Source organism: Bison bison, unplaced genomic scaffold (genome assembly GCF_000754665.1).
Source record: "Bison bison bison isolate TAMUID 2011002044 unplaced genomic scaffold, Bison_UMD1.0 scf7180017864299, whole genome shotgun sequence".
Lineage (NCBI taxonomy): Eukaryota > Metazoa > Chordata > Mammalia > Artiodactyla > Bovidae > Bison > Bison bison.
Genome location: NW_011494871.1, coordinates 672,635 through 697,469, shown reverse-complemented (window position 1 = coordinate 697,469; position 24,835 = coordinate 672,635). Strand labels below are relative to the sequence as shown.

General features: G+C 38.2%; 1 protein-coding gene across 3 annotated transcripts in view; it reads right to left on the bottom strand.

Annotated features, from left to right (window-relative positions):
* Positions 1-24,454, bottom strand: part of IFT88 (intraflagellar transport 88) — a 61,167-nt gene extending 36,713 nt beyond the window's left edge. Inside the window, exons 1-11 of one of the 3 annotated variants that reach the window (XM_010851178.1) lie at positions 24,291-24,454; positions 19,547-19,642; positions 15,973-16,035; positions 9,586-9,642; positions 8,437-8,490; positions 7,755-7,818; positions 7,028-7,097; positions 4,445-4,535; positions 3,030-3,134; positions 1,698-1,800; positions 1,200-1,314 (exon numbers count right to left, since the gene is read on the bottom strand). In XM_010851178.1, the coding sequence (XP_010849480.1) occupies positions 1,200-1,314; positions 1,698-1,800; positions 3,030-3,134; positions 4,445-4,535; positions 7,028-7,097; positions 7,755-7,818; positions 8,437-8,490; positions 9,586-9,642; positions 15,973-16,035; positions 19,547-19,636 (812 nt within the window). In that variant the 5' untranslated portion in view covers positions 19,637-19,642; positions 24,291-24,454. The remainder of the gene's footprint in view (positions 1-1,199; positions 1,315-1,697; positions 1,801-3,029; positions 3,135-4,444; positions 4,536-7,027; positions 7,098-7,754; positions 7,819-8,436; positions 8,491-9,585; positions 9,643-15,972; positions 16,036-19,546; positions 19,643-24,290) is intronic. The other 2 variants (XM_010851180.1, XM_010851181.1) reach the window with 2 other exon arrangements.
* Positions 24,455-24,835: the final 381 nt, after the last annotated feature.

The window sequence follows — 24,835 nt, the reverse complement described above, 5'->3', positions numbered from 1 at the left end:
CCATCTAGTCAAGGCTATGGTTTTTCCAGTGGTCATGTATGGATGTGAGAGTTGGACTATAAAGAAAGCTGAGCGCCAAAGAATTGATGCTTTTGAACTGTGGTGTTGGAGAATCCCTTGGACTACAAGGAGATCCAACCAGTCCATCCTAAAGGAGATCAGTCCTGGGTGTTCATTGGAAGGACTGATGTTGAAGCTGAAACTCCAATATTTTGGCCACCTGATGCGAAGAGCTGACTCATTGGAAAAGACCCTGATGCTGGGAAAGATTGAAGTCAGGAGGAGAAGGGGATGACAGAGAATGAGATGGTTGGATGGCATCACCGACTCAATGGACATGGGTTTGGGTGGACTTCGGGAGTTGGTGATAGACAGGGAGGCCTGGTGTGCTGTGGTTCATGGGGTTGCAAAGAGTCGGACACGACTGAGCGACTGAATTACCATACTACCTCTTGACTGTGGATTATACTATATAATACTATCTTTTTCTAAAATGTTTAAATTTTTGGTCTCACCTGGGTTAAAAGTACCTGAAGGGCACTATGTTCTATAAGTTAGATAACTGCAGATGATAGTGAGATATATTGCATAATTCAAAAACAAATGTTTGCAAAAAGTGGCATTTACAAATAAATTAACTTTCTCAAGGGAACTGCACTGTGCCCAGGAGAAATTATGAATAGTAAATATCCTAGAAACTTATGTTCCCCTAGTTATTACCAGACTAAGATAACTTACTGTTTCTGCTCTTAAAATATTATAATAGGAAATACCCCAGCACATTCCCTGCCCACCTCTTCTAAGAGTCAACAGTAACCCTTCCTTCACTATTTCCTTCTTGAGCTCCGGTAAGAATATAAGGAATTAAGTATCCAGTCTCGCACTCTGGAGTCTGCTATGTTCTAAACAGCTGCTGTCTGATTTGTGGTGGGCAGTAAGTTGTATTACAGTGCTAATGGCTTGGAGAGTTATTTCCTATATAGGCCCATTAGCTTAGTTTTATTCCAACTGATCACATATCATGCCTTTAACCTTTAGCTTCCATCATACAAATGCATGCAAGGGTCAGACCAAAATATTACAGCTGTAAGAAAGATCTAACACCTCTCATGTACACATACCACAAAGTACTCAGTCCACTGGCAACATGTCAGAAGAGTGACTTTGTTTCTGAAGAATGACAAATTTTACAAACTTACCTCATTTCTTTATGGACACTTGGAATTTGATCTAAGGCCATTCGGTAGAATTTAATGGCTTTGGAATAATTTCTTTGCTTTAAATAAATATTTCCCATATTCACTTTCAACCGTCCTAATTTAAAAAAATATTAATGAATATATAATATCTGATTTCTTTCACTTTTTCTATGAGACTAAAAAGTACACAGTATAAATGCTAAATATAAACAACAATCTCTTGTGGATAAATTCTACAAGGGAAAGCATGTTCCATGGGGTTGCTATGGCTAATTCTACTTGTGATACAGAACACAGTCTTCATTTACTATTAGGCAATATGTCTCATACCAACTATATTTTTTCATTTGTATTTGTGTGAATTTTCATATCCTTTAAGCAGGACACCATCATAAATTTAACTTGCTTAGAGCACAGATCATTTCATAACTGAGGAAACTGTAAATTAACACTACAAAAGAACTATACTTATCAGAAAAACTAACTACACACACCTACCTGCATTGCTAAACATCTTATTTTTCACTATAACTTGATATGTGTTTAGTGCTTCAGCATACATCTCATTAGCTGAATACTGACTGGCCAAGTTGAAAAGAACCTAAGGAAAAAATATTGCAAAGAAACATACAATGATCATCTTAGGTCCCTTTTGCCTATCTTTCTAGAGATTAAAATACTATAATAATGTTAGTTGCCTCTATCAAGACTCCCAAACCATTAAGAAATGAATTCACAGACAGTATCTTGCGTTCCAACATGAACCAGAACATTAGGACAGGTGGAGCTATCCTCTAAATTCCACCTAATTTTCCATGTATTCTTTCTAGTCAAAGGATTTGCTATCCTTTAATCTCAGGAAGACCCACAAAGAGTCTATGTGTATTGTTAGTATTGCTGGTAATAAAAAGAGTAAAGAAGATAGTGGATCAAATTCTCTTTGAAAACATAAACATTATGTGGAAATATCTTAAACCTTGATTTGTAGAGTATTGCTGCTCTATATGCAAATTTATAATTTAAATAATTGAGCTATAGTAAAGTATGTTCCTAGAGGAAAAAGATGATAATTGTAAATTATTCCCAAATCTAAAGATTCCATGGAATCTAAAAATATTAACTATAAATAGTAAGCATCTAAATTCTTCTTCCTCCAAGTTTCAATGTCCTTTTTTCCAGTTGTTTAGCATATGAAGACTTCTCCTACTGAAAATACAACCTTTTAAACATCAGTATATATATATGAAAGAAGTGTCTTTTCAGAATTGAATAAATTTTGCTAGAAACTAGCTGTTTTGTTTTTTTTTTTCCCTACTATCCTCACAGAACACTGTCTTATTAATCTAGTTTGAAGCTCTCTAAGACATAGACCAAAAAGTCCACGTTCAAATCTTATTATCTAACTATGTTGTTGACGGATGTTCACTAGACTTATTGTGGTGATCATTTCATAATATATACAAATATCAAGTTGAATACCTGAAATTAACAGAGCATTGAATCACAATTATACCTCAAAACAAAACAAAAGGAATCTTGTCAAAGTAAGCACACTGAATAGAGCCCAAATATTAGTAATCTTCAAGAGTCCTTAGCTGGAAGGTTTACTAGTATTTACTACAGTATTAAAAATGACCAAATTAAAGAAGATCACTATACAGACCAAAGATGAGAGTGGTCCCATTAACTGAAGAGCATTATTAACCTAATTCTGGGCACCTTAAGTCCAGTAAAGCTTAAGGAACAAGATAAAACAACAAAGAAAAAAGACTTCTGGAATCTATAAATTCTCACCAAGATAACCATATTCAACAGGCACTTTGTACTTACTGAGTAAGTTAAATCCAAGTTGATGTTCTCTGGCCTTGTAACTTGTTCTCGTTGCCTCACCAGGACTCTCTCCTTTCTGCCTGCATCTTTTGCCTTTTCCAAGGCCTGAAACCAAGTGTACATGGTGTCAACTCCTTCACAAACTCACATAGCTCTTGGTGCATCAGAGGCGCCTGTAGCTGCATTACCCTTACTTCCTGGGTGCTCTGAGCGCTCCTCCCATAAACTCCCCTCCTGTCTAACCGTGAGCTCTCATCCCTCATGGCAAGTCCATGTGTCTTCTCTGGGAAAGAAGGGGAAGCACAGGGTGGGGACTAATACCTGGAGCATACCTGCCCACACTGAGTTTCTCATCACCTCTCCTCCTACCACTTTTAGGTCTGACCATGCCTACCTACATGTCTGACCTACCAGCGTTAGGGCTTCCCTGGTGGCCCAGCCAATAAAGAATCTGCCTACAATGCAGGAGACCTGAGTTCAATCCCTGGGTTGGGAGGATCCCCTGGAGGAGGAAATGGCAACCCACTTCAGTATTCTTGCCTGGAGAATTCCATGGATAGAGGAGCCTGGCAGGCTACAGTCCATGGGGTCGCAAAGAATCCGACATGACTGAGCAACTAAAACTTTCACTGCATGCCCCTCTACTTCTTTTTTCCTTTCAGCTTCTGAATCTTTGGTGTTTTAATTCAATCTCATGAGACAGGAATTTAGGTGAGTTTGTTTGGTTTCTTGGATGCTCAAAGTACAGATAAGCCACAGATAACTGCTACCTAATAGGACAACAGATCCTCAGTTTCACTAAGATCTTACTCAGAACATTAAGAACCTTTAACTGATTTCCACGGAGAGACTGACCAGTCCCATTAATGCCTTAATCTGATAATTAAGTCACAGAAACTGTATCTATGTGGTGTGATGATCAAAGTAATGTGAACAAAGCACCTAAGAGAAAAAAAATTAATTAAAAAAAAAAGAGTTGGATTCCCAAAAAGCAAACCATGAGTTTTCAGTTTTACTTATGACAAAATATTTTAGGGCAGTGAGGCTTAAATAAGAAAAAAAGCCCTAAGTACTTTTTTTATGGATCACAGTAGCTCTGCCTTTAGCAGGCTGTGCATCAATCCAGTAATCCACCAGGCTGAAAAATTTAGTCAACTGATACTGAATTTTCTCCCCTCCTTAAATGACCAATGAGAAAAATTACAAAATCAGCCAACTGTTTTGACATCAGAGTTTATGAAGCAGAGTTAAAACTGTAGGCTCTCAAAATAATTATTTCAGTGAAAACTCCAAGGCCAGTCCACAGCAAAATGAAAATATTTATCTAGATGTGTGCATGTATGGGTGCATACACAAAAGTAGACACATACTCACACACTTCATGATCTTGAATCTTAACCAGTTTATGGACTTACCAATTTTAAGTCTCCACAACTGTTAGCAATACAGCTTTCTTCTACCAACTCATTTACTTTCTTCTCTAATTGTCTGATCTTTTCTTCTGGACTGTTAAAGAAAAAACCAAGCATATTCTGAATCATTCAACCACTAATAATATATATGAAATTTAACTTACTTTTAACATAGTCCATCATATGCTCATTAACTTTAAAAGTAGGTCACAGATAAGACAAATACATAAATGGCAATGAACAGTAAATGTATCACTCTTTTTAATAACTACAGTATATATTCATAATAATAGTAAATAATAGCTAATGTTTTTTCAGCATAAGGGTAATTTAATTTTGAGCTAAATGCTTTACCCTAATTATGTCACTTAATCTTCAAAAAAATATTTCATACAAGTACTATCGTTATTTCATTTAACTGACAGGGAAACTGAGGTTTACAAAGTTAAGTACTGGCAGTCCAGTGGTTAGGACTCTGCATGCTTCCATTGCAGGAGGCTCAGGTTCAATCTCTGGTTGGGGAACTGAGATCCCACAAGTGGTGTGGGGAGGCCCAAAAAAAGAAAGAAAGAAAGCTAAGTATTACGCCTGAGATCATACAGCTGGTAAGTTACAGAGCCAAGGTTTGAACACAAATAAGGTAACTCTGCTGCTGCTAAGTCACGTCAGTCGTGTCCGACTCTGTGTGACCCCATAGACGGCAGCCCACCAGGCTCCGCCGTCCCTGGGATTCTCCAGGCAAGAACACTGGAGTGAGTTGCCATTTCCTTCTCCAATGCATGAAAGTGGAAAGTTGAAAGTAAAGTCGCTCAGTCGTGTCTGACTCTTCGCAACCCTATGGACTGTAGCCCACCAGGCTCCTCCGTCCATGGGATTTTCCAGGCAAAAGTACTGGAGTGGGGTGCCATTGCCTTCTCCGAAGGTAACTCTAGGGCCCATGTTATTATATTGTTAATACCATTCCTGAAGGGAAGTGGATCCTATGGCAAATGAAAATTTTATCAATGGTGGAATAACTGAAGCCCCCATAAAAGAGAGAAAAATTATTATGATTTACTACCAAATAGATACCAGAGTTGGGTTTTTTTTGGCCAAGGAGCACGGCTTGTGGGATAACCAAGGATGGAACCCAGACTACGTTAATAAAAGCCCGGAGTCCTAATCACTGGACCACAACAGAGAACTCCCCACAGAGACTTCTAACAAGGTAAAGAAGTTTAAAAAATCTTGACTCCATCAGTAGCACACGAAGTATCCCCAAACCAATCACATTTTAAACCAGCCTGTTGTTTCATTACCACTTTCTTCCAACAAAGTACCACAACACTCTGTATGTACATCACTGCCTAAACAAACTTCTACTACAAATACATCAGAATAAACATCAATTCTCCTAATTCTCTTCAAACAGACTTTTAAAAAGAATACAGGAACAAATTAGGTCTATAAAATCATATTCTTCAGTAAAACCTGGGATTAAGGCAACAAATTTATTTATAGAGATCTGCAAAATTCTGAGTAAATGAATACCATAGATGGTGGCTTTGTAAAAGTTAGAAAGTTCAGAATTTAAGTACAGAATTCTATTTTCAAGTTGTCTGAAACATTCTAATAAATGTCTTTAAACAGTGCTTACAGAGTGTTACTTTTAAGCCTAAAATGTCAATATAAAAATTAAAAGCTAAAAATCTGTAAGAGAACTGCATGAAGACAGTGGCAGTAACTGCCCCATCCCCACCAGACACCAGGAGAATGAACCCTGTGTGCAGACCCTGTGGGACACCCCCACAGGCACTTGCCCGCCACCCTGTGTTCTGAAGCCAGGCTACAGAAGCGTCTCCTTCCCCAGCCAATCATCTGGTTCCATCAGATACCTGTGCTGAGATTCTGGCCAATGAGAAACAAAGACAATCTGCCCCGGGCAGATGTCTCCCAGAAAAGCCTTTGCTTCTCAAAGGGGACCTGAGACTGGGCATCTTCTGAGTCTAGGTGTGAACGACTACATGAAGGTTCCAGACTCCCATGACCCTCTTGGAATCATGAGGACAGGAAGTCCTTGAGAAAAGCCAAGAGTGAGCACACTGTGAGCGTTGGCTGCTGTTATTTGAAAAATGTATAGATTCACAGTGCTCAGGTATCAGTACATGCTACACAGCTGAATTTACGCCGTAGCTTTTAGCTACTCTCTACTAGCATGAAACTAATACTATAAAAAATTAAATTTCTCAATATCAATATAACAAACATATATTTTCTTAACTTTTTTTTCTTTGAAGTATGCTTTTAAAATAAGAATATCTATTACACACACAACCACATTTGGCCTTCAAGAGAATCAATACTGGCACCCATAAAAATGAGACACGCCTTCAATGTGCTCCAGTAAAACTGCACAGATTCATGGGGCTGCCTTTCTTAGACGTGAGTCTCTTCCTAGACGCTAGGACAATGCTTTGATTACTATTCTGCTGACACAAACTTTCAAAATACGTAAGGATTATGTAGTTGAGAAGTAAAAACTTCTCAAAGAAGTTTTGCAAAGAAGACATGCAACCACCATAGCAAAGAAGCACAGGACTTGCATACCTGTCTTCATTCCTGGCCTCCAGGGGTGGTGCCGGGCCCCACGACTGTCCAAGAGGGTCAAACGCAGAGCCTGGGACACAGCAGTCAAGAGGTCACATTCAGTGTGCATCCACACAATCAGAGGAAATGTGAAATCCTGCGCATGCTAATTCACCTATTTATTAAATGGAATGGACCTTTTTTATGCTTATATGAGTATTCTTTATATTGAGTAACTGGTAAGATTTTTAACATACATAAAACCATGTAAATAAAACTGCATTACCATGTAAAAACAAAAATACATACTCAGTACTTATTTCTCCCCACAGTAATCTATCTCTGTTATGAATTCTTAACTGTCAATCATGGGATTAATAACCTGGTATTGGCTTTTTAATTTTCATTATTGGTATCATAAACATTAATTTTGTCACAGAAGTTTTATTTTAAAACTATTATTTAACTTATCATCTATTTAAATACTATTTTCACTTTTGATTCTTTAGCTCTAACTCACAGACAAATTTTCAGTGCGCAGCGTGGCATGATCTGACATGACATGCAGTGTGACTACACCTCAACCGAGATGCAGAACACTCCCACCACCCTTTTCCTGACTCTAATCCTAAAATAATCAATGACATGTTAAGTTTTATTTAAAATGATAATATATTTAAACATACAAAAACAGTTTAAAAATTAAAAGATTTGAAAAAAAATTAATAGCTGAAATAATGTAACAAACCTCTCAAAGCTCCCTTGGTAAAGCCAGCGGCTCTCACTGCTGTCATGGGTCTAGTAACTCCATCCTTAGGAGAACAAGAATCATTTAAAAAGTGTTCTTACATATGATCTACCTCTTATTTACAGTTCTGCACATGATACACATCTTAATAAAACCCCAGTCTTGAACAGAGGTTTATAATCCCTCCCTACTGTTCCTCACTTCTGCCTCCTCACGTGTCAACCTGTCTGAACTTTTCCTTTGTCCTATACAATTTCAATTCTTCAGTCGAACTGGACTTACTCCCAGTTTGAAAAGAAAAACACTCTTTTGGGTTTTCAGTAGTACCTTATATAGCTTAGTAGCTGGCTACTCCCTACTTTGGGCTGGTCTCCTGTAGGCCTATGAGAGAAACCATAGAAGCCACTGGAAATGACAGCGCAGGAGAACCGGGTCCCAGAGTCCATCCTACAGACAAACTAGAAGGCCTATGTCCATTTCCCTGTGGGATTTCACTTGAGACCTGAGTAAATAGTGATAAATCCAGAGACTGCCACCAAAGACTTCAAGCAGTTCAAATATTAGCTCACAGTTTAAAGAATCAGGGTCACTATGTAAGTAATATCTTAAAAAAAAAAAACTTTGGTAATAATATTCTAAATCACAAGAAAGGCCCAAGATGCAAACCCACACATGGGGATACCTGAATAGCCCCTGTCATCGGTCTTCCCATTGACGACGCCAGGGAGGTCTTGGACTAGTGAACAAAAAACTAAGTTAAAATGATTCCAAAAAACTTCTACACTTAATTTTATAAACCAAGCTATAAAAGTTTCTTTATAACTTTCTTTCCTTCATTCTACTGGCAAGTAAACCTTTTATCTCCCAAGGATATAGGATCAAACAATAAAACTCTAAGACAGGCATCAGCAAACTACATCCCTCGGCCCTTATATGGGACAGAGCCACACTCCCTTCGTCTACATGCTGTCTCTGGCTACCTCTCCACAGATGCACAACTGGGTCTCCCAGAGCCTAAACCTCCCGGGCTCTTCACAGAAAAGCTCGCTAACTCCTGTTCAGAAACATCACCAAAACCAAATTCATGAGTGATACCTGCTCTGACTGATTAATAAATGGATGTTTCACACAATACACTGTTATACAACGTTAAGGCCACTCTCTCTGTCCATAGGAAGGGGACAACTGGAAGGCCAGTGCCCAGGACTCTAGGTTCTGAAGCCATCTTTACGACCCCTAAGAAATATTATCAGAAAGACTAGGAAATGCTATTTCATCTCATTCCTTCATTTTCCTCCCATTTCTCTACTATTTAGCAAAAGTGAAAACATCCAAACTATTTGTAATTTGGGCCAGATTCAAAAGATTTTATGGATTTTTATATAGCATCTTTCCTCCAAAGATCTCAAATAAAAGCAAGACCCAATTATATATGCCTCTGAAATTTTTCTTCAATTTTATTTTTTCATGTATTACTTAGTAAATTTTTAGAAATTATAAACATTACATTTATATAAGACTAACTTCACACAAAATACACAAATGTAATACACATGACACTTGGTTATATGATATAGAAAATGAAAGGTCAATCAACAAACACAATGTTTACAGACAGGAAAAGATAGCAAAACATTTTGTTTTATTTACAATCAAAATGACTAGAATATCCAAAGTTATTTATCAACAATTTATAATATTCATCACTATTCAAAATGGAAAATACACCTGGATCATGAGCTGAAAGGTAGCCAGACTTATTTAAAACTGCCTAAAGTGAACTTATATATGAGAAAATGTATCTTCATATCTTCAGCTTAAGAAAACATACCCCATATCCAGTAGCTACAGGTCTAGAAACTGCTGTGCTTGGTATTTTAGCAGTTATCTTGGGGAGGAAAAAAAAAAATAGTTAATAGAATTCAGATCAAGTTATATAATAGAAAACTGGAAAAGAAATGGAAAATACAGACTTATCAGTAGGGAAATATTTACATAACATTTAGAATAATTTCTTTTAAATTATTCTAAATATTAAGGAGCTGGAGTATTTTAAGTATTGAGAAGGTCTATTTTGGAACTCATCTGAAAGGAGAAAAGGGACTTTAGAGTGACCTGTGGGTCAGTGGGATACAGGAGTCTCCAATGGACACACCTACCATTAATTCTGCATGATTATTACCACCAGACACTGGGTCTAACAACAGACACTGGATCTGGAGTCAGGGACCCTGGGTTTGAATCTCAGCTCTCCCTCTACTTGCTGTGTTTACTTTACCTCTCTGAATATAAATGTTCTCATCTCTGAAATAAAGATACAAAGCATGTTGATCACAAAATTGTAGTCATAGTTGATATCGGAGCTTTTCACAGATGCACTGGGCTGAACAGACAAACCCTAGAGGGGGTCTGCTGAGGGGGCAGCCCTGGGACTCCTCCAAACTTTAAACTGTAACCTCATAAGGCTTTACTCAGACTGGAAGGTCAATCAGCCTGTGTAAGACCTGAGCCCAATTTAGAAACATTTCACATTCAACTGGGTTGAGGTGATTCAGTGTTCCAAGCATCTCTGCAGCCATACACAAAAGTAAATTCTCTCCAATAAAAGACACCTGCCCAGACAAGGCTGTTGAGCATCTGAAGTGTGGCTCAGGCAGTAACATCTGGATTTTAAATTTTTACTTACTTTTTAATGATTTAGATATAAATAGCCACAACATGGCTAGTGGTTATCATTCCAGACAGCACAGACACATGCTTTAAATTATCTCTAAAATGTCTCACTTACAATGTCTGGCATTCAGTCTAAAACAACCAAACACATAGGAGCAAGAGTCCCTAATCAAAATCCAAGAGAAACAAAATGGAAAGACATGCAGAAGGGGAATCATATGATGGAAAGAAATATCAAACACAGGCTCTGACCAGCATGCTCAACATGTTCAGTGAGTCAAAAGACAAGATTGACAATTTCAGTACAGAACTGAAAACTACGAAAAATGGATTAGTGGAAATCCTAGAACTGAAAATAATGTAAAAATTTGGCATTGTCCAGAAAGTAGTAAAATATTAAATTATACTAGACTTTGATAAGTTAAAAGATGAGTACTGTAATCTTTACAAAAACACTAAAAGAATGGTCAAGGAATGTAAACTCCCAAGATAACAGAGGGAGAAATGTAATAAAAATCAAACAAAAAAAGGTAAGAATGGAGAGAAATAAAACATAAGGAAGGAAAAAACAAAGCAAATACTAAGGCAACAAATGAAACCAATTTCACTAAATGTAAGTAGATGAAATACTTCACTAAAAGAATAAGATTATCTGACAATATTAAAAAAACAGAATTCTACTCATGTTGCTAATAAAAAATATTTCTCTAAGAAATATATCTCAAATACACAGATCTGAGAAAGCTGGAAGTGAAAAAATGGGGACGACATACAATGCAAACACTAGACAAAAGAGCACCTGGGGAGCTACAGCAATGTACGAACAACTGACGAAACAGACACAAAGCACTACTAGCTAGAAGGACATTTCATAACAATAAAAGACAACATAAAAATATATAAAACAAAAACCTAAACAAAGAAATTCACTATCATAGTGTATGATCTATTTTTCTCATTGATAATAATAGAACTTCAATTCCCGCGTACCCCCCCCAAATCAATAAAAATACTGAACATTTGAACAAAATCATTAACAAACTTGACCAAACTGACAGATAACAGGTCTTGGAAAAACATGAAAAGGAAGGATGTGGGTCCCAGCAAAACTTTTCTGTGAGAACAAACTGAAGGAAAGAGACTATTTTTCTGTTTAATCACTCACTAATGACTAGATCTGTTCTTCCAGTTTTTACTCTTGGCACTGGACTGATCTCTTAGAAAGACTAGATTCTGTGTCTCCTTGCTCCTTACTCACCCCGCACCCTCACCCACAAAGCCTTTCCTCACATACCTCAAGGCTGATCTTAACTGCACACATCCTTAAATATTCAACTGTACATTTATCTCCTGACTGTCCCAACTAGGAATAAAGAACTTATCTTTGTGGTCCCAGAGCAATTTATACTCTTTTTACAACACAAATTACAATATGCCTTGTAATTTCTATTTGTGTCCACTTTACTCTTTGCCCAGTGCCTCTCCTATAAAAGTTGCACAGTTTTTTCCCATTTAATATAGTAAATAGGGTGTGATGACAATATCATTCAAAGGGGTGGCGACCTACTCTCTGTCCTGGTTACAGGTAACTGTGAGACCTCTACTCCCAGCCTTGTTTCCTTTCTATAACATGAGGGTCTCTGAAGTCATTTCTAAACATCAATGAAGGGCCAGCTTGGAGACATTATCATATATAGTGATTTGTTGATACACCAAATCACTATCATATATAGTGACTTGTTGATATACCAAATCACTAAACTGAAGGCTTTCACTTATTCACTAAGTTGTGATATAAAGATCTGTGGAGTACCCACAGCAAACAAAGAAAAGATCAATAAATAAGACAGTTTACCTATTCTAAAAGGTTACAGTCTTGTCATTAGCCAAGTGCAAGAACTTAATCTAGTTTTCCTTTCCATAATGAAGGTAACCTTAAAATTCAAATACAGCTTATGGAATGTGTAGTCAAGAACTGACTTTACCCAAAGAGAGTACTGGCTTTGCCCTTCACTACAGGGGGGTGATCTGCATGCCCCTGTAATGTCCTGCCTGATACATCCCTGTTTCCCTGGGGGGCTTTGGCCACCAGACAGTCTAACTCCCAGATATATTAGCTTGAACCTCCACGAGGGGCTAGAGACTAATGGGCAGCCACAAGGACAGTGTGTGATGGAGCCCCATTAACACCTTGGACATCAGAGTCATGGGAGGGCCTCCTTGCCGGCTCTACAAGTACCGTCACCACACAGAGGGGTCGGGGGGGTTAAAGCCACCCAGGGCTCCACAGGGAAAGGGCAACCAGACCCCCCATGTCTGACCTCCCAGACTCTGCCCCAGGTCTCTCTTCTCTCAGCAGATTTAACCTGTATCCTTCTCCTGAAATAAACCGTTAAGTATAATAGCTTTCAGTGAGTTCTTTGAGCCTTTTCAGAAAATTACAGATGCTGAAGGTGCCTGCAGCTGGAATTAGAAGTGAGGACAGTCCTGTGGACTGCTGTGCTCTCTAACTTCGAGGAGGGAACCCCACAAATATGACAGGCAAGGTCCTTCCCACTGGAAGTGGTTTAATGCAGACCTTTCATTATTGCAGAACAGTTAAGTATGGTGGGAGGGAAGAGGCCCTGACAGAGTGAGGGAGGCCAGGTGGGAGGACACGCCAACTACAGCAGGGGATTCACTCCCTAACAGCCTGTCGACCTGGCACTGCTGACCTCTTTTAGGTAACTTACTGTGGGGTGGCCTGCTGCCTCTGAGATGCTAGGCACTGGTCCAAGTTATGAGAACTAAAAATATCTCCAGGCAAACATGTGCCAGGGCAGGTGGGCGAGTGAGCACTGAGAACCACTGCTCTGGAGCCATGGGTGGGCAGAACACTAGGCATAGAACTTTCTGTACTTCTCACTTTACCTAGTGCCAACCTTGTTTATTTTCAACTACAAAAGACACTTGGTAGAGTTCACGCACTGTGGAAGGCAGAAGTCTATTCTCTGTGTGACATATAAAAACTTTACTAATAACACTGAAAACAATCACTTTAGCCATGTATATACTGGTGGAGGATTAATTAGTGGACGGTCATTAATCCAAGGGAGGTGTAATTTGCAACTTAACCCCCAGTGTTTTCAAAGATCAATATTTACATAACATTAAAAATTAGAAAGACAAATTTTTTAAAAATAATGTTTTGGTTAAACATATCCCAGTGTCTTACATAAATAATATTTATATTCTCAAGAGCATAAAAATTCTTTGAAATTAACTTACTAGATATACTGTAAACTATAAAACATTGCTATAAGAAACTGAAAAAGAAATAAATGGAAAGGCATCCTGTATTCAAGGCTATAAAACTTTATATTGTTAAGATATCTATATTGAACTTCCCTGGTGGTCCAGTGGTTAAGAATACACCCACCCTATAATTGATTGGAAGTGGCAAAAGTGGGCATTATTCCTAATTCTAGGGGAAAAGCTTTTGGTCTTTTACCACCAAATATGTTGTTAGCAGTGGGGTTTTCTTATTTATCATGGTGAGTTTCCTTCTATTTCTAGTTCATTACGTGTTTTTATTGTGAAAGGATGTGGAATTTTGTCAAGTTCTTTTATTGCATCAATTGAGATGATTTGGGCTTTTTTTCCCTTCATTCTATTAAGGTGACATATCACATTGATTAATTTTTGTCTGTTGATCCATTCTCAAGTTCCAGGAATAAATCCCACTTGGTCATAGTGTATAACCCTTATAATATACTGCTTTGGTTTGCTTATATTTTGTTCAGGGTTTCTAGGTCAGTATTCAAAAAGGATATTTGTAATTTTCTTGTAGTGTCTTTGCCTGGCTTTGGTATCAGTGTAAAAGTTTTCAAAATATATTCTGGATTAAAAAAAAAAAAAGAATTGGGGACACGGGTTCGATCCTTGGTCAGGGAAGAACCCACATGCCTCAGGGCAACTAAGCCCATGAGCCACAACTACTGCAGCCCACATACCCTAGAGCCCACAGTCCGTAAGAGAAGCCACCACCACGAGAAGCCCACACACTGCAACTAGAGAAAGTGCATGTGCAGCAACAAAGACCCAGCACAGCCAAATATAAATAAATTACTTAAAAAAAGATATCTATATTACTCAAAGCAACGCACAGATTCAATGCAATCTCTACCAAAATCCCAATGTCATTTTTTTTTTTTTAAGAAATGGGAAAATCCAACCTAAAACTCATTTGGAATCTTAAGAGACCCTGGAGAGCCGAAAAATTTTGAAAAAGATCTAAGTTGGGGGACTCCTATCTGCTGATTTCAAAACATATTACAACGCTACTGCACTGGAAACAATGTGGTGCTTGCATAAGAAACCAACGGAAGGAATGACTTTCAACAAGGGTGTCAAGACCACACAAGGGGGAAGGTCAGTCTCCTGAATGGCACTGAGAATACTGGATATCCTCATGCAAAACAATGAAATTGGACCCTTAATCTTACAGAACATTCAAAAATGAACTCAAAGTAGATTAAAGGCCCAAACATAAGACCTAAAACCTAAAAGACTATAAAACTGCTAGAAAAAAAACAGAGGAAAATTTCATGGCATTGGACTTAGCAATGATTTCTTGGATATGACATCAAAAAGCATAGGCAACTTAAGCAAAAACAGACAAATGGGAGCACATCAAACATAAAGCCTTTTGTGGGTCAGAGGATCCAATCAACAGAATAAAAAACAGCCACCTACAGAATGGGAGAAAATATCTGCAAAGCATATATCCAATAAAGAACTCCTACAACTCAACAACAAAACATTAAATAACCCAGCTTAAAAAAGGGCAAAATACTTGAACAGACATTTCTTCAAAGATCATACACAAATGACCAAAAAGTATATGAAAAGATAACATCACTAATAATCGGAGAAATGCAAATCAAGACCACAATGAGAAACATCTCATACCCATTAAAACTGCGACTATCAAAAAACAGAAAATAACAAGTGTTAGTGAGGGGTAGAGGAACTGGAGCCTGTGTGCACTGCTGGCGGAACTACCATACAATCCAGCAACCCCACTTTCAGATATACACCTCGAAAACAGGGCCTCAGGATATTTGTGTCCCCAAGTTCACGGCAGTGCTGCTCACAACAGCCAACAGGTGGAAGCAACCCAAGTGTGTGCAGAACAAGATGTGGTCCATCCAGACAATGAAATGTCATTAAGCCTGAGAAAGGAAGGAAACCCGGACACCTGCTACACCATGGATGAACCTTGAAGACGTTATGCTGAGTGAAATAACTGTTCGATTCCACTTACGTGAGGCACCTAGAACAGGCAAATACTTAGAGGTAGAGAGTAGAAAGGTGGGGCCAGCAGCTGGAGGACGTTGTTGTTCAGTGAGGATAGAGCCTCAGTTTGGGAAAATGGAAAGTTCTAGGGGTCTGTTTCACAACAATGGGAATTAATTTAGCACTCCCAATGTGTACGTTTAAAAACAATGAACAGGGTAAGCTTTGTTAGTTGTTTTTTTAACCATAATAAAAAAAATTCACTTACTGGAGGTCTTCTGCCATGACTAGTTCTCACAGCTTGCTGAAAGGCTGTGTCATTCTCCAATTCCTAAAACAAAATGGCAAATTTAACATTCAATGTGAGGTGACAAATTTTTAAAAATGTTTAACCACTACTGTTTGGTGTTTAGGGTCCTCTAGGATCCATCTTTCTACATCTGCTGACGTCCACGTAGGGCTCAAGGACTCCTGTCCTCAACTTCCCCTTTACAGGACACGAAATACCAAAAGCCCTCTCTCCCTTGGGGAGAGGAGCACTGACAATCTAGTCAAGTTCAAGGACACAACTGGCTACTGGCTCAATGGGTACTGTCAGCGTGCCTGGTCCCAAGATCAAGTCTTTCTTGTCTCTCTCTTCCAAGTCAGTGGAGCAGCAAGAACAGAGAATCACCCCCTCCGTCCTTTCTCCCTCCTCTCTTCTTCCATATCCTGGGCTGTGGCTACTAGCCTTACCTGAGAAGCTGAGGACAGAAAAAGCTGCATCCTCTCCCAGAAATTGGGCAAACTCTCTTGTCTCATCTCCCAAGTGAAAATGGTTTTTCATCTCAGGGAGAGGTAAAGTCTGAGACTCAGACTGGAGCCAGCTGAGGCTCCACTGGGTCCAACCTGTCATGCTTTGGAACCAAAGGCTCAGCTGACATAAAACGTTACTGTGCTTTGCTGATTCCTGACCGGTGCTCACGTTCTCCCTCAGGAACCTGAGGAAAGTCATATTAGTCAGGGGCAGGTTACCAGGGCTCCCAGGTTTCCTGGACAAAATGCTATTTTCCAACTGTCAGCATAACCAGTCTTTGCCTCTAGCTCCTTCACCACCACAAGCTCTGGGTCCAGCCCTCTATAAACATCAGTGCACACTTCTCACACTCGCCTCTGACTCACTCCAGTCTACTTCCCACAGAAATGTACTTGCTGATTACTAAAAAACAAACAATACACTTAAAAAAAAAAAAACAGAGTCAGTAACAATTAGCTTTTTAAAACCCTGGAGACAATGTGTTTTTATTACCAGGATGTACTTTACACATGAACAAAATACAAGGTACTTTAAACATGATTATGTACAAGCATTTTTTAGTTTTACTTCAAATAATCTTTATAACCTTCCATATCAACTACATAAAATGAAGTAAGTACAACACTGCTATATTTAAAATGTATTACCAACAAGGCCCTACTGTGTAGCACATGGAACTCTGCTCAATGTTATGTGGCAGCCTGGATGGGAGGTGGGTTGAGGGGGGAGAATGGATACATGTATATGTATGGCTGAGTCCCTTCAAAAGAAAAAAAAAAATGAAGTACACAAATCTCACTCAGCCATAGAAACCAGGCAACTTTCATATGAGTGTAAGCCAAGGGCCCCCTGGGCACACCTTTTAGGAAAAAGAAGTCTAATATTCCTGTATTATTAGTAAAATTCAATTAATCAACTCAAAAAAGTCTAACTAAATGATAAACTAAAACCTATCAACAAATTCTCTAATTACAAATACCAAACTAACACAACTTTTGTCATTTCTTTTCCTTTGTTCATGATTTGATTAACAATTTGCATGATCTATGAACACCTTAGCAACTGTTTCAAGTAATTCAGTTATATATTAACTTATTCCAATTAATTAAAATAAAAGGAAACCATGAGTAAACCAAATTTTTATTTTTCTGTGTAATTTACTTTTGTGTATGATATTCTGAATATTTGCTTCAAGTTACTAATAGATAATGAAACCACATTGTAATGACCTGAAGAGTTAGGCAGTTTATCTGATATTATTAAAAACGATTATGATGATCATTTTTGCACTTGTGGGACTCTACCCAAGAAATGTTTGATCACAAGGTAAAAAATTACTTATGCATAAAATTGTTCATTGTGTTGTTGTTATTAATAGGGGCAGAAAACTATAAATAACTATCCTATAGTCAGAAAGTAATCAATTGTATATAGTCAGTATTATGCAGCCATTAAAACTATATTTAAACTTTTAGTATCATGAGATATTGTTTATGACATGGCCAAAAATAGATAAGCAAACAGAAAAGTAACTGTCAGTTCAATTCCAAACATTCTAAAAGAAAATTCTATGTATATGCATGAAGGAAAGACAAACAAAACATTAGCAGTAGTTATTTCTGAGTGGTGGGATTATGGACAATTTTGTTTTCCAACAATGGGCATATGTATTTTTTATACATGTAACTTTTATAACTGGGAGAAAGGGAAAGATTCAATGGCTTTCATAATTAACACTAACTTAGGAAAATGCCCATGTTTTAATACATATTTTTAAAAATTAGTCTGTATAATCATATCCCTGTATACAGATGTTTGTATTAAATATATAGGGAGGGACACACCTATCTATATAAAAAGACAAGGAATACAGCAAAACATGGGTGCTATGACCTGCTATAGTACAGGTCATCACCAGGTAACAGTATTTGTCATTTTATTTTTTTCCCCAATCTTCTGTATTTTTCAAATTTTCTATGATAAATAGTATCTCCTAGATTTTTATTTCATACAGAGTAAATGAATAGTTTCTATTTTCTCTTCTTGCTTTCTAAGTCTCAAATTCACAAACCATCATTCTTCTCCAGAGGAAAAAACTTCAAAAATGACTGAAAGCCATGTGAAACTCGAGAATAGAATGTAAGTTCCTAAATTAAAGTCCTCTGAATGCTAATATTTGATTCTCACATACTAGCAAGAAAATTTAATGCTCACATCCTTCATCCTTAAATTGTTTCACACACTAATTCAAGGTAAATTTATAAAGCAGCTTCTTTTGGTTTTTGTCTTTTACAATTTGGAAACTGTAACTCTCACAATGTAAACAGATTTAAAATAATCAAATAATTGTCTTAATAACAATTTCATCCTACAATTACTATACTACTAAATATTAAGCAGATATAGGCTTGTTGACATAAGTTAATATTCATAAAAGGAAAAAAGCAGGTTACAAAACAGTACACACAGTATGATACCATTGTCTCCAAAAACATATAGACATACAGTGTACATATATATACACACACACATATATTTCTGCATAGGGAAACATTTAGCATTAAGCACTGTAACTTAGTTGATGTTTATCTCTGGGTGGTGACAGTTTCTATGATTTTAATTTTTTCTTTTATTCTCTAGTTTTTCTATAAAATACTTGTATAATTCAATTCAAAGAAGAAAAATAACTCTACATGACATTTCAAATTTAGGGCATTAAAAAAACCGATTTTAGGCACCTCAAGGGATCTAAGTCTTTTAACATACATATTCAGATAACTAGTGCAAAAGAATACAAAAATATAATTGATCCGAATTCTTTTCCATAACATTTTTTCACACCTCTATGCTTTTCCCTTCTGCTGCGATTATTACTATTGGTAGAAGTTAGTACAGTCTTTAGTAATAGTACTTTTCTAGGCTTTTAATCAACTTAACTTAATCTAAAGCATTATATAGCAGAACCATCAAATCCAAAATTTTCACAAACCAGCTGGTTAGCAAAGACCAAAGTAAAAACCAATGAAACAATTTTTTTTTTTTTTACCTCGGTATCATAGGTTGGATTGTAGTCATTATAGCCAGAATAAAGATCATCTTCATCTGTTTCTGGGGCCAGGTGTACATTTTGCATCATTTGTACCTATGAAAAATCACTGTTGTAAATGTATTCTTGAAATAATTCTTAATTGAAATAAAGTATAACAACCTTTCTGGTCAAATTTATGTCTACATATGTTTATGGCTTAAATGTTTTTCGTGTCAAATTCTTAAAACTAGGTATCAAAACAGACACACAAGTCAATGGAACAGAACAGAGAGGCCCCAATAAATCTGTGCATTTAAAGTCAATTAATTTATGACAAGGGACCCAAAAATAAACAATGGAGAAAGGATAGTCTCTTCAACAAATGGTGTTGGGAAAAACAGCCAGCCACATTCAAAAAAATACATCTGGGCCCCTACCTTATACCATATACAAAAATCAATGCGAAATGAGCATAAGACTTGAAACTATAAAACTTGTAGAAGTAAACATAGATGGTAAGTGCCTTGACATCGGTTTTGATGATATCTTTTTTGGAATTGACACCAAAAGAAATGACAACAAAACTAAAAATAGGTAAGTGGGACTAAATCAAACTTAAAAGTTTCTGCACAGCAAATGAAATCATCAACAAAATGAAAAGGTAATTGGGAGAAATATTTGCAAATCATGTATCTGATAAGGGGCTAATATCCAAAATATATAAAGAACTCATGTAACTCAACAACAACAAAAACTCGATTGAAAAATGGGTAGAGGGGACTTCCCTGGTGATCCAGTGGCTAAGAATTCGCCTGTCAATGCAGGGGACAAGGGTTCGAGCCCTAGTCTGGGAAGATCTCACATGCCATGGAGCCTGTGCTCTAAAGCCTTTGAGCCACAACTGCTGAGCCCATGTGCCACAACTACTGAAGTTGGTGAGCTCAGAGCCTGTGCTCTGCAACAAAGAAGCTATAATAAGCCCATGCAACACAAAGAAGAGCAGCCCTGGCTCACCACAGCTAGAGAAAGCCCTCACACAGTAACAAAGACCCAAAAATAAATACAATATTTTAAAAAATGGACAGAGGACCTAAATAGACATTTTTCCAAATCAGACAATACAGATAGTCATGAAAAGATGCTCAACCTCACTAGTCATCAGGGAAATAAAATCAAAAACACAAGGAGATAGCACCTCACACTGGTTGGAATTGTTATTGTCAAAAACACTAGAGAGAAGCATTGATGAGGATGTGGAGAAAAGGAAACCCTTGGGCACTATTGGTAGGAATATAAGCTGATGAAGCCACTATGGAGAACAGTATGGAGGTTCCTAAAAAATTAAAAATACAGTTACTGAATGATCTAGCAATTCCACTTCTGGGTATTTATCTGAAGCAAATGAAAATAGTAACTCAAAAAAGTATCTGCACCACTATGTTTGCTGCATCATTACCAACAAGTAAGATATGGAAACAACCTAAGTGTCCATTGATGGATAACTGGATAAAGAAAATGTGATACACAAACACATGTGCACATACACAATGGAGTATTACTCAGCCCCCCAAAGGAAATTTTGCCATTATGATCATGGATGGATCTATATGGCATTGTTGTTTAGTCACTAAGTAGTATCCTATTCTTTTGCAATCCTATGAACTGGAGCCCACCGGGCTCCTCTGTCCATGGGATTTCCCAGGCAAGAATACTAGAGTGGGTTACCATTTCCTTCTCCAGGGCATCTTCCTGACCTAGGGATCAAAACTGCATCTCCTGCATTGGCAGGCAGATTCTTTACCACTGCACCACCTGGGAAGCTTAGAGGGCACTATGCTGAGCGAAATTAAGCCAGATAGAGAAAGACAAAAACTGCATGATCTCACTTATCTGTGGAATCTAAAAACAAAAACAAGGGAATTCCCTGGCATTTCAGTGGTTAGGATTCAGTGCTGTCACTGCGGAGGGTCTGGGTTCAATACCTGTTGGATGAACTAAGATCCCACTAGCCCCATAGTTGAGTTCAGTCACTCAGTCGTGTCTGACTCTTTGCGACCCCATGGACTACAGCACACCAGGCCTCCCTGTCCATCACCAACTCCCAGAGTTTACTCAAATTCATGTCCATTGAGTCGGTAATGCCATCCAACCATCTCATACTCCATCATCCCCTTCTCCTCCTGACTTCAATCTTTCCCAGCATAAGGGTCATTTCCAATAAGTCAGTTCTTCACAACAGGTGGCCAAAGTATTGGAGTTTCAGCTTCAGCATCAGTCTTTCCAATGAATATTCAGGACTGATTTCCTCTAGGATGGACTGGTTGGATCTCCTTGCTGTCCAAGAGACTCTCAAGAGTCTTCTCCAACACCACAGCTCAAAAGCATCAGTTCTTTGGTGCTCAGCTTTCTTTATTGTCCAACTTTCACATCCATACATGACTACTGGAAAAACCATAGCTTTGACTAGACAGACCTTTGTCGGCAAAGTAATGTCTCTGCTTTTTAATGTGCCGTCTAGGTTGGTCATAACTTTCCTTCCAAGGAGACAATGTCTTTTAATTTCATGGCTACAGTCACCATCTGCAGTGATTTTGGAGCCCCCAAAAATAAAGTCTGTCACTGTTTCCATTGTTTCCCCTTCTATTTGCCATGAAGTGATGGGACCAGATGCCATGATCTTTGTTTTCTGAATGCTGAGTTTTAAGCCAACTTTATCATTCTCCTCTTTCACTTTCATCAAGAGGCTCTTTAGTTCTTCTGCACTTTCTGCCGTAAGGGTGGTGTCATCTACATATCTGAGGTGACAGATATTTCTCTTGGCAATCTTGATTCCAGCTTGTGCTTCAGCCAGTGCAGCATTTCTCATGATGTACTCTGCATATAAGTTAAATAAGCAGGATGACAATATACAGCCTTGATGTACTCCTTTCCTGATTTGGAACCAGTCTGTTGCTCCATGTCCAGTTCTAGCTGTTGCTTCTTGACCTGCATACAGATTTCTCAGGGGGAAGGTCAAGTGGTCTGGAATTCCCATCTCTTGAAGAATTTTCCACAGTTTGTTGTGATTCACACAGTCAAAGGCTTTGGCATAGTCAATAAAGCAGAAATAGATGTTTTTATGGAACTCGCTTGCTTTTTCGACAATCCAGCAGATGTTGGCAATTTGATCTCTGGTTCCTCTGCCTTTTCTAAAACCAGATTGCACATCTGGAAGTTCACGGTTCGTGTATTGCTGAAGCCTGGCTTGGAGAATTTTGAGCATTACTTTGCTAGCGCGTGAGATGGGTGCAACTGTTTGGTAGTTTGAACATTCTAGAATCCACCTGCAATGCAGGAGACCCTAGTCCAATTCCTGGGTTGGGATAGGCTACCCACTCCAGTATCCTTGGGCTTCCTCTGTGGCTCAGCTAGTAAGGAATCCACCAGCAAAGTGGGAGACCTAGGTTCGATCCCTGGGTTAGGAAGATCCCCCGGAGAAAGGAAAGGCTACCCACTCCAGTATTCTGGCCTGGAGAATTCCATGGACCAAGTCCATGGGGTCGCAAAGAGTAAGACACAACTGAGCGACTTTCACTTTCACTTTGAACATTCTTTGGCATTGCCTTTCTTTGGGATTGGAATGAAACTGACCTTTTCCAGTCCTGTGGCCACTGCTGAGTTTTCCAAATTTGCTGGCATATTGAGTGCAGCACTTTCACAGCATCATCTTTTAGGATTTGAAATAGCTCAACTGGAATTCCATCACCTCCACTAGCTTTGTTTGTAGTGATGCTTCCTAAAGGCCAACTTGATTTTGCATTCCAGGATGAACTAAGATCCCACAAACCCATAGTAGAGCCCCCAAAACAAACAAACAAAAAAAAAACTACTGCAGTATAAACAATGAGCATGCTTTAGTTCTTTAGTGCATTCTTTAGTTCTGTGCATTCTTTTTTTTTAATTATTTAAAAAATACAGAATTTACAGAATTCTGTACAGAATTATCTGTACTAGCTTTAGTACAGACGTGTATTTTCAATTCTATTGAGTGTGTGTGTATATATATATATATATATATATATATATATATAGGAATGGAATTGCTGGCAACATTATGTTTAACTTTTGGAGGAGCTGCTAGGCTTTTCCAAAGTGGCTGCACCATTTTACATCCCACCAGCAGTGAATGAAGGTTCCAATTTCTCCATGTCCCAGCCAACACCTGCTACTGGCCCTATTCTGATTAAAGCCACTCTAGCAGGCAAAAAGTGATATCTTTATGGTTTTGATTCGATTTTTGGTTTGATTTCCTTAGTGATTAAAGATGCTGAGCAACCTTTCATATGCTTATTGAAAACTGTAACTTTTTTTCTTTTCAGATGCTTTGCCCATTTTTAAAAATTGGTTTTTTGATCTTATTCATATTGATATTTGACAGAAAACAACAAAATTCTGTAAAGCAATTATCCTTTAATTAAAAAAAAAAAAAAAAAAAAATTCCTTAGGAGTACCCTGGCAGTCCAGTGGTTAGGACCCCGCACGTTCACTGCCATGGCCTCACTCCCTGGTCCCACAAACCAAGTCTTGTGGCACGCAAAAAAAAAAAAAAATCCCTATATATTCTTGATATTAGACCTTGTCAGAGAAACGATTAGCAAATATTTTCTCCTATTCTGTGCAAAATCCACAAAAGCAAATGTCAATCATATATAAATGTTCATTCCAAAATACCTCCAGAAAGTATTAAGTTATGATAGAAGATATATAAAAAATTTTAACTTACAAGCTCTAGGTCAGGTAATGTGAAACCAATGGTTCGCAAAGGTTAGCGTTTGCCAGAAAACTACGGATTTGTTAAAATCAGATTGCCACTCCCCGCCTTCACCAGTTTCTTATTCACTGGTGGGAGTCATCACCCTCATTCCTTGGAGTGTGGAGTTCTAACAAGTTTCTAATCAGAAAAAAAAAAAAAAAAAAGTTTCTAATCAGGTGTTGCTGATGCTGATGTGGTCCACGGAGCACACGTTGAGGACCACTGTGCTCAAGGAGAACCTCCTGATTACAAGCCCCACTTAAGTCAATTTAGTTTACACGTCTGTCAGCAAAACAAGCCGCTTTACAACTGGAGATCCTTTCATCTGAGCTAACCAGACCAAAAAAGTTCATCTATGAGAAACTCGGGCTAAACCGACACGGTGGGAACAAATGCAGAGAGTGCGAGTGGGGAAAGGTGAGGCGCCCAGGTGAGGCGGTGGAGCTCCACCAAGGCCCGGTGCAAAGGCAGCTCCCGGGACGGCGCCTCCTGGACTCAGCGCGGGAAGTCCCCCC